Genomic DNA, 14,453 nt, shown 5'->3' on the forward strand with positions numbered 1-14,453 from the left:
CCCGGTTGGTATTACCAACTGGAACTAAAGGTTGAAGGATCTTTAGTCCGGGTTGGTAACACCAACCGGGACTAAAGGTGGCCTGCTGCGAAAGCGTGCCAGGACAGGGGCCTTTAGTCCCTGTTGGTAGCTTCAACCGGGACTAATTCTTCTTTTACTCCTGAACGCAAAAAATACCGAGACTAAAGCCCAAAATCGAAGCGGATGAAAGGTCATTTCTCTACTAGTGACCCTAGCTAATTGAAACAAGGGGATAATCCTGGTTATTAGACTAGCTAGCTCTTGCATTACACTTTCACACATCTGAGATTATATATAATAATAAGTCACATTTTAAATGATCCAAGTCGTCCTTAATAGATAATACCATTAATTGTTAAGGGATGATTTTAACAAAAGATTGGCTTTGTAGGCAAGGTAATTTGACTGCATGCGGTATATATGATCCATGTTTCCCTCTTTTTGTTGATTAAAAACTTTAGATTAATAAAACTTTAGAAGTTCAGTTGAAAGTATTGGGCTTGCACTAAAACTTGCATTGAAGATTGGACCTTCTAGCACAACTTCAATCTTTCAGCTAATAAGATAGTAATAAAAATAGAAAATTTTGGCTAGAACTGTATTAAGTTTCCACCTGAGAATCTAGAATAGAGCTTACACAAAAGTGACACCCGTCTTTCCGGTAACAGTGTAGCTGTTGGTGATATATATAGCATAGGTTTTGCGTTTGGGACAACTTATTGACTAGGCATTGAAACAGCAGGAGAGGGGTGTTGATCATCATCATTGATGTTTATTTGATCAGATAGCACTCATCATAGTGTACTGAGTTATTTATGTGCTTATTAATATGTTATTAAGCTATAACAATGACAGCTGACGCAGATGAGGTGTTAATCATGAGCACTTGCAGTACTTTAGACTAGTATATATCGCTCAAAGCGGTTAGTGTTTTAGTTATGCTACAATTTAATGGTGTCAAGTCCTTGGGTAAGCTCACTTTTTTTTGCTTTATATAAACTGTATACAACGGGATTTATTTAAAGGAGGGGATTGTGCGCTAATTTAGGGCCTCTTTGACACGGCTTATGCCGGCTTCGGCTTCATCTATTTTGCGTAAATCGAGGCACTGTAGCGTGAAGCCGTTTTGTAAGCCGGGATTAAAATGAACTAGAAGCCGGGAAAAGCCAGTTTTTCTGACTTCACCGGTTTTGGCTTCACCGGTGAAGCCGTTTTGGATGAGCCGTGCCAAAGGGGCTTTAGTGACCAATGTTGCCATTGATTCGTTTTTGGGTTCAGCTTGAGTGCATGGAGGCGCCATGTTATATTGTTAAATTAAATGATACTCCCTTTTTTTCTAAATTATAAGACATTTGTCTTTTATAGATACATAGTTTTCTATGTTCTTAGTATGTTTAGATGCATAGTTAAAGCAATGTATTTTAGAAAAAAAACTAAAATATCTTATAATTTGGAATGGATAGAGTAATAAACTATATATATCCACTTCACATGGGATGCTTTCAAAATTAGAAGGGTTGCGGACACGTGCGTAATGCCCGAATTTTTTACTATTTGGCCCTTTTTTCGAAAGTTTCTCTCAAATAGACCCCTGGCGGAAAGAATTTCAGAAATGGACCCTTGGCTCGGCGCCAGAGTGAGTGGCGCCGAGCTCGGCACCACGGTGACTGGCGCCGAGGTCGCGGCCACGGGCAAACGCCCTGTAAGGGGCTCGGCGCCATCCACTCTGGCGCCGAGCTCGGCGCCGTAGCTCTTGGCGCCGAGCTCGGCGCCATTCACTCTGGCGCCGAGCTCAGCCTAAATATCTACCCTCGGCCCTCGGCCGGCCTTCTTCCCCATCTCCTTGCCCTAGCCAGCCCCCGCCGCCGCCGCCGCGCCCACGCCCGCGCCCGCCCGCGTCCGGCCGCCCCGCTCGCGCCCGACGTCGCCCGCGCCCGCCCCGCGCTGCGCGCGCCACGCCGCGCCACTCGCCCGCCCGCGCCCCCCCGCGCCGCGCGCGCCTGCCCGCGCCGCGTGCCGCGCCCGCCGTGCCGCGCGCCCGCCCGCGCCCGCGCGCGCCCGCCCTCATCATACTCAATCATATGGCCGCAATAATGACCTATTCCAAGCTCCGAAGGGACTAGGCCATAGTTGGATTTACACCACATTCGCACATGACAGGAGGTGCTTTGTAGATTACCCGTTCTTTCTTCTTTTCCTTAACCCTCCGCGGTTCTTCCGGCCATTGGTTCTTAGGACCATACAACCACTCCTTGAAACGACACTTTGCCATTGAATACACCTAAATAATGAGACATTAGTACATAAACACATATAGCTCAAGATTTTAACACATACACTTTGCACTTACTTCATGCTTGTTTGGACACACAAACTCCAACGTATTCTCAGGGTTTATCACAGCTCGATCTCCGCAATCGCACAGAGGAGGTTCCTCGAGTCGTCTAACGGCGGCTAGGTGCTTCTCCTTAGCCGTCATTGCCGGAGGGTTAGGGGGGTGGAACCCACCGCTTGAAGTGCTCACGTGGATGTCTCCCTCTAAACCAATCGTCGAAAAAGAGGTACCTAGGATCAAACTTTTCTGCACCATCGATCCACTGAAAGAAAAAGCACCTCTCATGGTCCTACACAACGAGATTCCAATAATATATTAGTACCATTCTTAAACAAATAAAGAAAAAGGATAGTACAAATAATTTCTTATATTAAACCGACTATATGTGTAGAAGCAACGCGCGGCTGTGTCCGGATGTTTCGATTGAAAAACATGGGCCGGGAAACCACAATCACAGTTAGGGACAGGAAGGTCAGGGGGAACGGGGGCATCTTTGCTAGACGCGTCGGGGTATAATTCTCGAGGACGATCCCGTTTTCGCCAAAACTCCTCCCGAAATATTTCTTGCATCTCACAAATAGGATGTAATTTAGCAAACATAAATAAAAACATCACAACAAAATATCAATGAGAACCATAACTACAATCCAATCAATTTCGTTATAAGAACCAAAAGCAGTTAACATTATACCCTAAACCTAGGGTTTCTCATTTCATCCACAACAATAAACCCATAACATAACTACATGCGGCTTGGTTTGCTAGCATTTTCCACGCCTTGAAATGAACCTACGGTTGTATAATACATATATTGAGGGATACAATGAAACCCTAAGTGATGACGATTCTTAGGTTCAAACATCCGACTAATATGTACCGAATCTATACGAGAAAAACAAGGAGGTGAGCGAGTATACCTTGCTCTCGAAGATCTACGGATCAAATCAAGGTTTTCAAGGTCCAATATGTCGATTCGTGAGGTAGGATGAAGTGGCGAGAAAAAAACCCGAGGAGAAAGAAGAGGAAGAACGCTCGGGGAAGAAGGCTGGGCTGGGTTAAATGCAGGTAGCTCGGCGCCAGAGTGGATGGCGCCGAGCCCCTTACAGACCGTTTGCCCGTGGCCAGGACCTCGGCGCCACTCACTCTGGCACCGAGCCAAGGGTCCATTTCTGGAATTCTTTCCGCCAGGGGTCTATTTGAGAGAAACTTTCGAAAAAATGGCCAAATAGTAAAAAATTCGGGCGTAATCAAGGTTTTAAATCTCCGGCTATAGCCTCCGCTATCTCCAGCTATAGCTGTTTGAGAAGGATTTAGCTAAGTTTTTCCATGTACAAGTTAGCACTTAGCTGCCGCTATAGCCCGCTATAGCCGGTTATAGCCTGTTTTCGGATATAGAAAGCTAAATGGCTTAGCTGGCTATTTAAAACCTTGGGCGTAATGCGGTGGTGGCGCCTCCCGTCGTGGACACACCCGCCCGCATTCGATTCCCAGTCCGGGATCGAACCGGGTGCTACACTGGGGATTTTCCCCAGAGGGAGCCGAGCGAGTAGTGTGTGCGCGAGTGTGCTCGGTAGACGCGTTCCGAGAAATCTCGGGAGTCTCATCTGTACTTAACGTACGGGCAGTATAGATGTCCAATACGAGTCTTACATGATATGCCAGTATTCCTGGCGGTGTTCAGGAAAGTAAAAGGGTTTTTGGCTTCGAGGCGAAAGTTTAACTCTATTATTATATATCCCCATGCTTCTATCCTAATCGATCTTTCTGTTAAAACAAACTTTTATATTCAAAGTTTCATATATTTTAGCTACAAGTATTATTGCACTTGTAATAGAAAATCTAGTACAAAATCAGCACAATTCAAATCTTCCAACTAGAAGAAATGAAATTTTTTTACTAGAACGCTTACACTTCCACGAGAATGTTGAATAATTGGCTTGGGCGACAAAAGTGACAGAAGTCTTTCCAGCAACAGTAGTGTCGGCGTTGCCATTTAGCGTAGGTTTTGTCCTTAGTAGATCTTGCTTATTTATACATACTTTATTGAAATGGAACGAGGGATTGAGGAGTATATATATATATATGGAAGTTGTGCTAATCATCACCATCACCTATAGGCTAGCTATATTTGCAATATGTATTAAATTTTGTCACAGTGGTTGTAACAAGTAATGTTCCGATCCGCTAAAAAGCTAAAATAAATTAAGGTGCTAAAAACCATTTTTAACTATCCAACCTTTTCTGATAATGCCAAGGTTGAAGATTTGTGTGAAAAAAAAGTGTACTTTTTTTTGAATACATGTTCTGTTGATCGAATGGTTGGGCTACTAGTTAGGTGTTTCCATGGAATATTAGAACCCTGATGAAATTAAGATATATAGCCAAAAGCCCAAAACCTACCGTCAGAAGATTCGCTGCATTATTAATTCTTTACACATATGCTTTGGACTCTCGACCAGTGCTTCCAAGAGTGGTGTCATTGTTACTGGCAAGTTGAGTAGTAATGGTACGGTTGTGTGCGTACGTGCTTTTCTTCTTTATATATATATATATATATATATATATATATATATATATATATATATATATATATATATATATATATATATATATATATATAATTTGATTGATGGATCACCCCGGTTTTAATTTGTTTGCATGTACGGAGTATATATATTACATATCCAATATGATGGATTAATTGACACAACTTTGTCATATTCGTACTAGTTTATGCTTTGTCATGACAAAGCTTTAACCCAAACCAAACGCAATCTAATAGTTTTGAGGAGTGACACAAAGAACTTTGTTTTAATTAAGGAGTGATCATATGTACTTACTTGAGGGAGAGAGAGAGAGAGAGAGAGAGGTTAATTTGAGAGCTTTATATATATTTAACACATACTATATATGTGCAAGTGCATAATGATAATTTGGTCACTAATGCGTGATGTCGCAATTAGGTATAGTAATCCGTACGCATGCTACAAGGACAACAAAAAGAGAAAAAACGAATAAAAATATACTTCCCTCCGTTTTCGTTTACTTGTCACCAACCTTTTACTGTAGCAAATTTGACCGTCTGTTTTTTTCTGCAAAAGATTTCTAGATACATCAAGTTTTCACATATATGATTCTTTATTGAACATACTTCATCAGTGTTATATACATTGAAGTATCTAAGATTTTTTAGAAGAAAAAAACAGACGGTCAAATTTGCTACAGTAAAAGGTTGGTGACAAGTAAACGAAAACGGAGGTAAGTAAATAAAGATGGACAAGGAGAGGGCACTATCATGGAGCCAAAAATTAACACAAAACGGAAACGTCATTATCTACCATGATTTGTTGGCAGACGATAGATATTTTATTAATCACGGCAGACGATATTTTAGTTTTTGGTCTGTTCCTGCCGTGTTGCGTGCCCATCGTGTCAGCTGCCCTAATCCATCCGCAGCGTAAATCTCAAAGCACATCCAACGGCGTGCGACTCTCGGCTCGGCTCCCATCTGCCTGTTCCTGTCGCCCACGACAGCACAATCGAAAACTACTGCTCAAGGAACATCATCAATCTTCCACAACTTTGATGCCTCCAATAATGGATGATAGTTCCTTTGCTAAGTTGTTAATATGGGGAGCCTGATTACAACTCCAGTGATAAGATCGTACTCCCTCCTGTAATTCTTGTTTTTCGATGAGTCAGGTGACCTAAAGTTTAACCAAAATTATATAACAATATACGTATTAAGTACGTATACGAAAAGAAGAAAAAAAAGACTGGCAGTGATGCATGACTGGACTGATGTGTGATGTGAAGTAGTCGTCGGTCGCAGCATCAGCTGGTCCTCCGATCCTACTCCGAGCAAGGAGGAGTGGCGTGCTGCGAACCAATGGGTGTTGCAGTGAGAAAGGCGAGGCAGCAGAGCAGACGGCCGGCCGGGCGCAGGCGTGCTGCGACACGCTCGAGCAAGCCATTGGCAACCCTCCTGGCCGGTTGGTCCGGTCACTGTGCTCCGGTAAATTTGGCTGCCTTGTCACGGATATAACGCTCCCCTTTTATTTTTACCCCTTTCGTGCTGCAGGCAGGTTTTCCGGAGCCTTTTTCCTGCTGCGGCCATGGAAAAAGCCTCTGAATTTCGTGTATGGCGTCGTCTGCTTTTCTCAGAGCTACATCCATCCATCAAATTTGGAGAAAGAGGCAAGAAAAGGCTGGATTCTTTTCCAGCACCCCCAGATTCCCCTATTCTATGTTGGAATCCATTGGACAGGTTGCTTCTCGCAGTTCCTACAAAAAATCTCCCGTGTTCCAAGCAGGGCTTAAAGCGGATTCTTTCTTGGTATAGCATGTCCACGAAATTGCAAGAGACGATGATTTCGGCTGCTTGCGTTTTCAGACTGAAGGCTGTTTTGCGAACCAAGCATGTTCACGCAGGACAGTCGCCTGACAAGGACTTGCTAACAAAATTCTGTGCAGAGACTTTGCTGCATGCAATGAGTCTCCGACAGCGATGGGGAGACGCGTTGAGGCCTGCAGATATACACGCATCGCCGTCAGGGGTCAGGCTAAGGCATCAGCCCATCACCATTTTCTGCATCTTCGCCATGGGCACCACCTCACCAGAACGCCGTCCGAAGCGTGTGAACCCCTGGGATCCATTCAATTCACTTCAACGATCCCCCCGACCTACCGACAGAGCGGCGGTTCCGGCAGCACCAGCAGCAGCAATATAAGTAATTTCCTTGTCAGGTCTAGCCAGGATCAAGTCAAAAGGGTTTCAACTTTCAACATGGACGCTGACACATTTCCTAACCATTTTGAACGCTCAACATCACACACAATGGATGGTAATGGTTAATGACAATGGCCTGTTCGGCTAGTATTAAAGCCGGCTGAAGCTGTTTTGTTGTAAGAGAAAAATATTGTACATTCTAGCTGATAAGCCAGCTGATAAATTCAAGTGAACATGCCCTATTGAGAGAATTAGACTCACGTGACATAGTTACATGTGTTTAGGCTCAGCCATGTAGTTCTACTTCTACGCTACAGAATCACTGTACATTCTTTGGAAAATCGCCCGGGGGAGATGGGCTGCCGGAACTAGGGGTTGCCTCTCGTCGGGCGACAGACGTGGTTGAGCTTCTTGGCGTGGTCAGGCCGATGGTGCTGGGTGCGGCACATGAAACCGTACCAGCAGCTCTCCCTGTCGGCGGCGTCAGGCGGAAGAAGCTGCAACAACAGAACATCACAATTGCCATTAGCTAGCGGACCAATGGGATCAAATCAAATAAATAAATGAGGCAGTGCTGTGGCGCTTCATCAGGATGTTTATATATTTATGTTTGTGCTTGATGTGTCTATTGTATGCTCAAGATAAGATTCGGCTTAAAATGAAAGCTAACTTTATTTTTTCATGGAGGAGACTGGGACCTACTTATATAAATAACGAGCACAAAGTCTTCAGCATCTTGTTTCTTATAAGAAACATTTGTTATTATACTCAGGGTATTTGAAAGCAATAATAGTTAGGCAGACTGGCCTTTTCTTGGCCAGCTCAAATAGTCAAGGATTTAACATGAAAGAAACTCATACATCGATATGTACAACTGTTAAGTTAAACCAAACTCTTAACTCAGTATCAATCCGTGGATAATTCAGAACCATGTTGAGTTTGACAGCTCAAGCATTTAAACACAAAATTTAACAATAATCTCTAGGAGCACAGGAATGTAAGAAAAATAGTTTAAAAACCCAGTTATGTTTCTGAAATTTGTTGCTCAACTAACCACCCGATCCAGATCCCCCATATACTAATGTGTAACCCAACTAAGGGCATTTATGCATGGAACATGATACTACTTCATGTGCAGATCAAAAGAAACACATTAGAAATGACATGAAAAATCAGAGAATCAACTCTATTAGTATCCATGGAATAGTTGTCATAAAATAGATTGCAAATCACATGAATGATCACTGTTTCATTTTTGGGGCTATTGAAAATTTGTTTTCATGTGATTTGGTAGGCATTCTTGTTTTTTTCTTGGTATATGCATTAAACAGTTGCCTACGATGTAAGTATTAACAGTATCCAAAGCTCTTAGGGAGGCCAAACTTACACTGAACTTGGGAAGCAGGAAGCCTACACTAATGACAACAAACTACCAGTTGTGCAATGAACCGACATGGACCTTGCCTTGACTTAATATATAGTAGCCATTTGCAGAAATTAGGTACGTCCGCCAGACCTATTCATAGGTTTCTGAGTTCTGACAGGGAAAACGGTAGTGTTTTTCATATACTTTTGTGCATATATTTCATTTAAAGATAATATTTAGGCTCAGCCCATGTCAGGAGGATTTGGTTTTGCCATTCCAGTGGCACACCTTTTAAGGCCCAACCCCAGAATATGAACAGGTCTAGTAACAAATCAATTAACATATAAACATCTGTTGCAAGACTACCGAGGTAATTAACATAAGTATGTTCAGTATACATACATTTCGGGGCATTGATGCGCGGAACCAGTAGAGCAGGAAATCAATGAACTTGCTGTAGCAATGGCTGCATTCATTTGAATTCATAAAATGAGTCAATACAACATAATTTAGTAGACAACAATCTTCTGAACTGAGAAAAAGTTATTACTTGCAAATATATGTCCTGGAAGTAATTGCATTCACATTATTCAATTGCAACCTTGAGCGATCTACATAATCAAAACAAGAACACCATGTCAGTGCAAAAGCTCAGGCATCTGTAATAAGACACAGGATGTACAAGTAAAGCCCAGTAAGTAAACCTTGTGCCAAATACTTACAAGAGTTTCATTTTCATAATGTGAATAAAATTAACTGAACAAGTTAACACAGCAGAACTTGAATAATGAAACTGAACAAGTGAACAGTTACATGCGTATAAAGTTATAAACCTTAAAGTTACGCAAAACTAAAAAAAAATCTGATGCAACAACCCATGAAGGGATGAATCATATACAGTCAATAGATACTAGTTTTATGATTTTTTTTTTTGTTGACGTTTAATCAGAAAACGCCAAAAAATGAGAACATTACGTAATGTTGGGAGCTGGAGATCACAAATATTAACAGTTCAGTCAATGAAAAAGAAATCCAGTTCCTGTTCTGAGCAGAGCAAGCAAATTACAAAGGAATATTCTTTTGTCATGTGGTTCATGTCAAGGAACAGTTAATGTTTATAATACATATTCTTTCACTCTTATTAGTCCATCACATGCACATCAAAAGTAAAATTAAGTCTGAAGGTTGCATACCAATTTCCATGTTGTCAAATTTTGATATCCACTCTGAGATTACAGCTTGTAATGTTTTGCCTGATTGCTGTATGCATCTTTCTGTAATCTAGAAAACAAAAGAGAAGAAACCATAATATTTGAAACTACAATACAGGCCAGGGATATGATAATGCTGGAATATTCCTACATCTTTTTCATATGGATTGCCCCCATGAACTGTGTCAGGAAGTGCAGAGATATGTCGCTGAGAGATCTGCAATATTAGACATTTGCATTCAGAACATCGCCCAGCACTGTGTATGATGATCAAAAGTATAATGCGTCTTAACAAATATCAATGAGTAGCTTACGCTCTTGAAAGTATCCTGGTTGCAGATTAGATTGCAATGACTTGAATTCACACGTTGTGAACACCAATAAGCCCCACAAAACGCTTTATCACACCCCAAGCCTGTGAATACAATTGGTTAGTTTGGCACCAGCAAAGTTAGAATTCAAGGCACATAAATATTATCATAGAGTTTGGTAGGGAAAACATGCAATTGAACTTCCAGTGGTGGTTGCCAACTCAGAAATTTCTGAGGGGCAAATGAGAATATTTCTCATACTATTCATGCATGAACAGTATCATCAAACTTCGGCTGGGAAAAGGTGCAATCAAATTTCCCATAAAGATAGCTAAGTTCAAAATTTCTGAGGGGCAAATGGAAATGTTCCTCATACCATTTGTGCAGCTTTATGAAACAAAAATAAATTTAGTTAGCCAACCTATGTCAAGCATATTCATCAGGTCAAGAATAATAAAAGGCAAAAAATAAGTACAGCCAAGAACAATACAAAGCATTAAATTCCATTTCCTAATCATGGCACCACTTCCTTGTTAAACGGATTAGGATGCAAGGGTCAAGGCCCATGCAAGAAAGGCCTTTTCAGGGTTATACAATCCATTAAATGAAAAACTTTGGGGTTATAACTTATTGCAATCTACTAGAGAAGAAATGTATTATCAGAATAGGCACTCACATTTTTGTGGTATACTTATGTTAGATCTGGCTGGCATCATTCCTCCACATCCATTGCATTGCGAGTGCACAGCTCCTGGACTGCATCTAAAGCCACCAAATTCATTACCTGCAATATTCTTGTCATTCAGGTGCATAAAAAACAAGGCTTTGGAAGCATTTAGACAAGGCTAAATCTAATTCTCAACCAGTGACATTACAATACTATGAGATCAGAAGGTACATTTTTCCCTGTTTTTATGAAGAGATAAAAGCTACCTCAATCACCACGTCAGTGCAAGAATAGTTAACTAATTATAAACTCATGTGAAACATAGCATGATTGCATCACAACACAACTCGAACATTGTGAAATATTTATAACCTCTAAAAGTCTTGTGCCAAGTTACCAACTAGTTTCCCTACTTTTGTAGAACACAAAAGCTACCTAAAGTACCACATCAGTGTGGTAGTTAACTTCAACTCATGTAAAGCATAGCATGATTGAATCATCACACAATTCATTGTGAATTTTTTTATAATAAAAAAAATTAACTTCTAAAAAACTTGTGCCAAGTTACCAACCAGCTCTTCAACCCATTTTTCATTAAACTAATACATATAAAGAACAAATATATGATTCATGGGTTAAAGAGGTTCCATAAGCCTATGATAAAAAAAAATCATGACATAGTCTTGACGTACAGCTCACTGACTAGAACAATATTCTTATTACAGATCACCAACAGAATTCAATATCACTGGATATTAAGTCTTATTTAACTGAACTACAATATTCATAGTGGAATTTCCGCACTTACGGCACTGAGGACATGGTAAATCCGGAATGTTGATCTCATCACTAGTAGAACGTGAAAAACGTCGTTTCCTTGATTGATTTTTCTGTTTACCCAAAACCTAAGCCATCAAACAACACATCAGACAAAATTAAGTATATTGGGGCCAGAAGATATAAATAACAGAAATATATAGTTGCAGAACAGAATACTATAGTATCAAACATCCATAAATTCGGTATGTTGAGCACCTGAGTACCTAACAATTGTCACAAATTGGTAACTTTGGTTCCGTAAGAAATTTTTCTGTGACTGGCTAACTTCAGAAGATTATGATGAAAATATGCATGCATGGAATGAAAGTAAAGCTTGCACCCTGCAGGTCTTTTCTTATATGAACTTACTCAAAGAAAAATATTAATTTACAACTGCTTCACTCACAATATTCGATTTAACTGAAGCATACGACTCTAACAATGCAATCTCCTCATCAGACCTCTGTAGTGAGGAAAAAGATTGCAATATAGCCTACAAAAGGCATAGAAACAAATAAATTTAGCAGTTCATAGTAGTTTTAGGAACATATTAATGAACAAAGTCATTAGCAGCGATATCATGCCTCTTCAATATTATGCAGGAAGTGATTCCTTCCAACTGATTGAACTGCTGTCCTACATTGTGGGCATGCAGCGCTCTGGCTTTTATCACGTGAATTAGATGAAGACCTTCTTAACCACTCTGAGAAACATCCATTGCTTAAAAAAAATGAAGGATCAGATCCAAGACTTTCAGAGAAGCCAACAGAAGCAAGTAATACTAACAAATTTACCAGAAGTTGTGCAGGCATGGAGCAACAGTAACAACATCATGCCACAAATTCAGGCATATGCTGCATTTTGCATTCTCGATATCTAGAACAATCTGACACCATTATTCAGCTAGAAGTTAGTATTTTTTTTTCTCCAACATGGCTGTAGGAGAGCTACGTGAATACAACACACACATGCCCAGGGAAAAATAGTATGCGAAGATGATCTTTGTACATGACTACTAATTTCCAGAATAATACCTTGACATTCTTTTTTTCATGATCCTCTTCCTCTGTAATTTCAAAGGTATATATTAAATGCCCTGGAAAAATAATGAAGCACATGAATGTGTTACAGACATTCATTTCACATGTTAAGAATTAGAGAGGCGCAAAAAAAAAAGAATTTTGAAATTGTTCACCGTACCAAGAAAACACCTTTATACTGTTAATATCATTGATATATGAATATGCATAACAAGTGAAAGCAGTTCAAGGCTTCCCAAAGACACAAGGGTAGTACATTCTTTTTCAGGATAAAGAGTTGCTGTCAAGGTCCTGAAAATAAGCATACCTTCTTTCTGGGGTCCAGAGACAATCTCACTGCCTGGTTTGATGTCTACACATTCTTGTTTGACAATTATTCCATCAACAATAATTGCATCCGAGCTTTATCAATGGAACAGGGAAGACATGAGAAGCATGTAAAACATCAGCAGGAATTCAACAAAAACAAATAATAGAAAAAATAGCTTACAACAAAATTATGAGGCACAACAAAGAGAAAAACAGTTAATTTCGTGAACCAAGAGATTACATAAAGATAAAAACACTTTTTCTTTTGGTAAGACATATATTTTCCAGTCTTCAAATAACTTAAAGAGAGTGCCAAGAATTAACAGGCTGGTCCCCAAGTCCATGTGAGTTTGCAATATGCATTTCCATTCTTGATTTTACACAACTAGACAAGCCAAATGCATAGACAAACTGTTACAAATTGGCATCTATGATTTATATGAAATGGAGGTGAATCCCGCTGCACCAAAACTGCAACTTGCCTGACTCTGTCCAAATAATGAGCATTCTCAAGAACTTTTAGACCACAGCAATCTAGGAAAACAGATAAACCCAATCTGGAACAAATCGAGGATACTAAAAGTTGTGGGCACCTTCAAGTCGACAAAAAGGTCACTACCATTGTACTGCTTCGAAGGGACCACACCGGAGAACATTCGAGGTATGCAGGCAAGCACTAAAGGTAAAGGTAAGACATCCATTCCAACATTGGAGCCGTGACAACCAATTAAGTTGTAATACCCGCGGATATGGTCATACAACATCAGCGGAACACACCACAAACTCTTGTAACAACTGATGAGGTGATGAACAGAGCTCACACAAAGTCCCCGTCAGTTTTTTCTCAAAAAAGACGTCGCAATCAGTTGCCCTTTTCTGACACGCAGTGAAACAGCAAGCGGAGTCTTACACGACACGGCACCAGAGTCAGAGAATCCGCAAGAACACGAAAAAGGCATCGACGCAAATCCGAGCACCTGAGGTTCCGAATCGTGGCGGACGACGCGTCCCCGGCATTGCGCTTGATCTCGCACCACGCGACCTCCTCCCCCTCCCCGCCGCCGCAGGCCGGCGCGACGAGGGAGCAGACCACGGAGTCGTCCTCGGCCACCTCCACCACCGGGCACGCGGAATCGGCGGGCACTGCCAAGGAAAGGAATGGGACAACCACACAGAGGAAAAAAGAATCAAGAAGCCGTGCAGATGAAGGAACCCGTCGAGAACCGAGGAGGGGAGGGGGCGGCTGCCCTACCTAGCCTGGCCCACACGGAGGGGGACGGCGGGGTGGAGGCGGCCGAGGGCTGCGGGGGTTTGGTGGAGGTGGAGCACTCGCCGGCGTCCATGGTGCAGGGGGGGAGGCGACAGGCGAGGAGCGGCGTGTGTGCACGGCCGCGTAGGGGGGAAGAATGGGCTCCCTCCCTTTCTCTTGCTTCGGGAGTTGGGTTTTGCGGTTTTGTTGCGGCGCCGTGGGGCCCCGCTTGGGACGTCGCGGTTGCCATCCATTTTCAGGGGCCCGTGAGTGAATGAATGGGCCGACCGTTGTAACGGTCTGGGGCGGTAAAGTGTCTATGGGTGTTAATGGGCTGCTCAGCTTTTGAAGCCTGTCCCATTTTAGCACTATATATAAGCCCAGTCCATGATGAAA

The 14,453-nt window shown here is 41.7% G+C and overlaps 1 protein-coding gene across 2 annotated transcripts; it reads right to left on the reverse strand.

The window, feature by feature from the left end:
* Nucleotides 1–7,217: 7,217 nt before the first annotated feature.
* Nucleotides 7,218–14,220, reverse strand: LOC136490000 (uncharacterized). Of its 2 annotated transcripts, none has more exons than XM_066486511.1 (15): nt 14,061–14,220; nt 13,786–13,951; nt 12,807–12,901; nt 12,494–12,555; nt 12,254–12,345; nt 12,044–12,179; nt 11,866–11,922; nt 11,449–11,545; nt 10,650–10,757; nt 9,977–10,077; nt 9,814–9,879; nt 9,645–9,732; nt 9,002–9,062; nt 8,854–8,917; nt 7,218–7,582 (listed from the first exon to the last, which is right to left on the reverse strand). In XM_066486511.1, exons 1-15 carry the CDS (start codon nt 14,149–14,151, stop codon nt 7,454–7,456), a joined length of 1,413 nt encoding a protein of 470 aa, XP_066342608.1. In that variant the 5' UTR covers nt 14,152–14,220; the 3' UTR covers nt 7,218–7,453. The 2 variants fall into 2 exon arrangements, with proteins under 2 accessions (XP_066342608.1, XP_066342607.1); XM_066486510.1 differs by having other exon boundaries at nt 11,866–11,952.
* Nucleotides 14,221–14,453: the final 233 nt, after the last annotated feature.

The sequence above is a fragment of the Miscanthus floridulus genome, chromosome 10, assembly GCF_019320115.1.
Source record: "Miscanthus floridulus cultivar M001 chromosome 10, ASM1932011v1, whole genome shotgun sequence".
In the NCBI taxonomy this organism is placed as follows: domain Eukaryota; kingdom Viridiplantae; phylum Streptophyta; class Magnoliopsida; order Poales; family Poaceae; genus Miscanthus; species Miscanthus floridulus.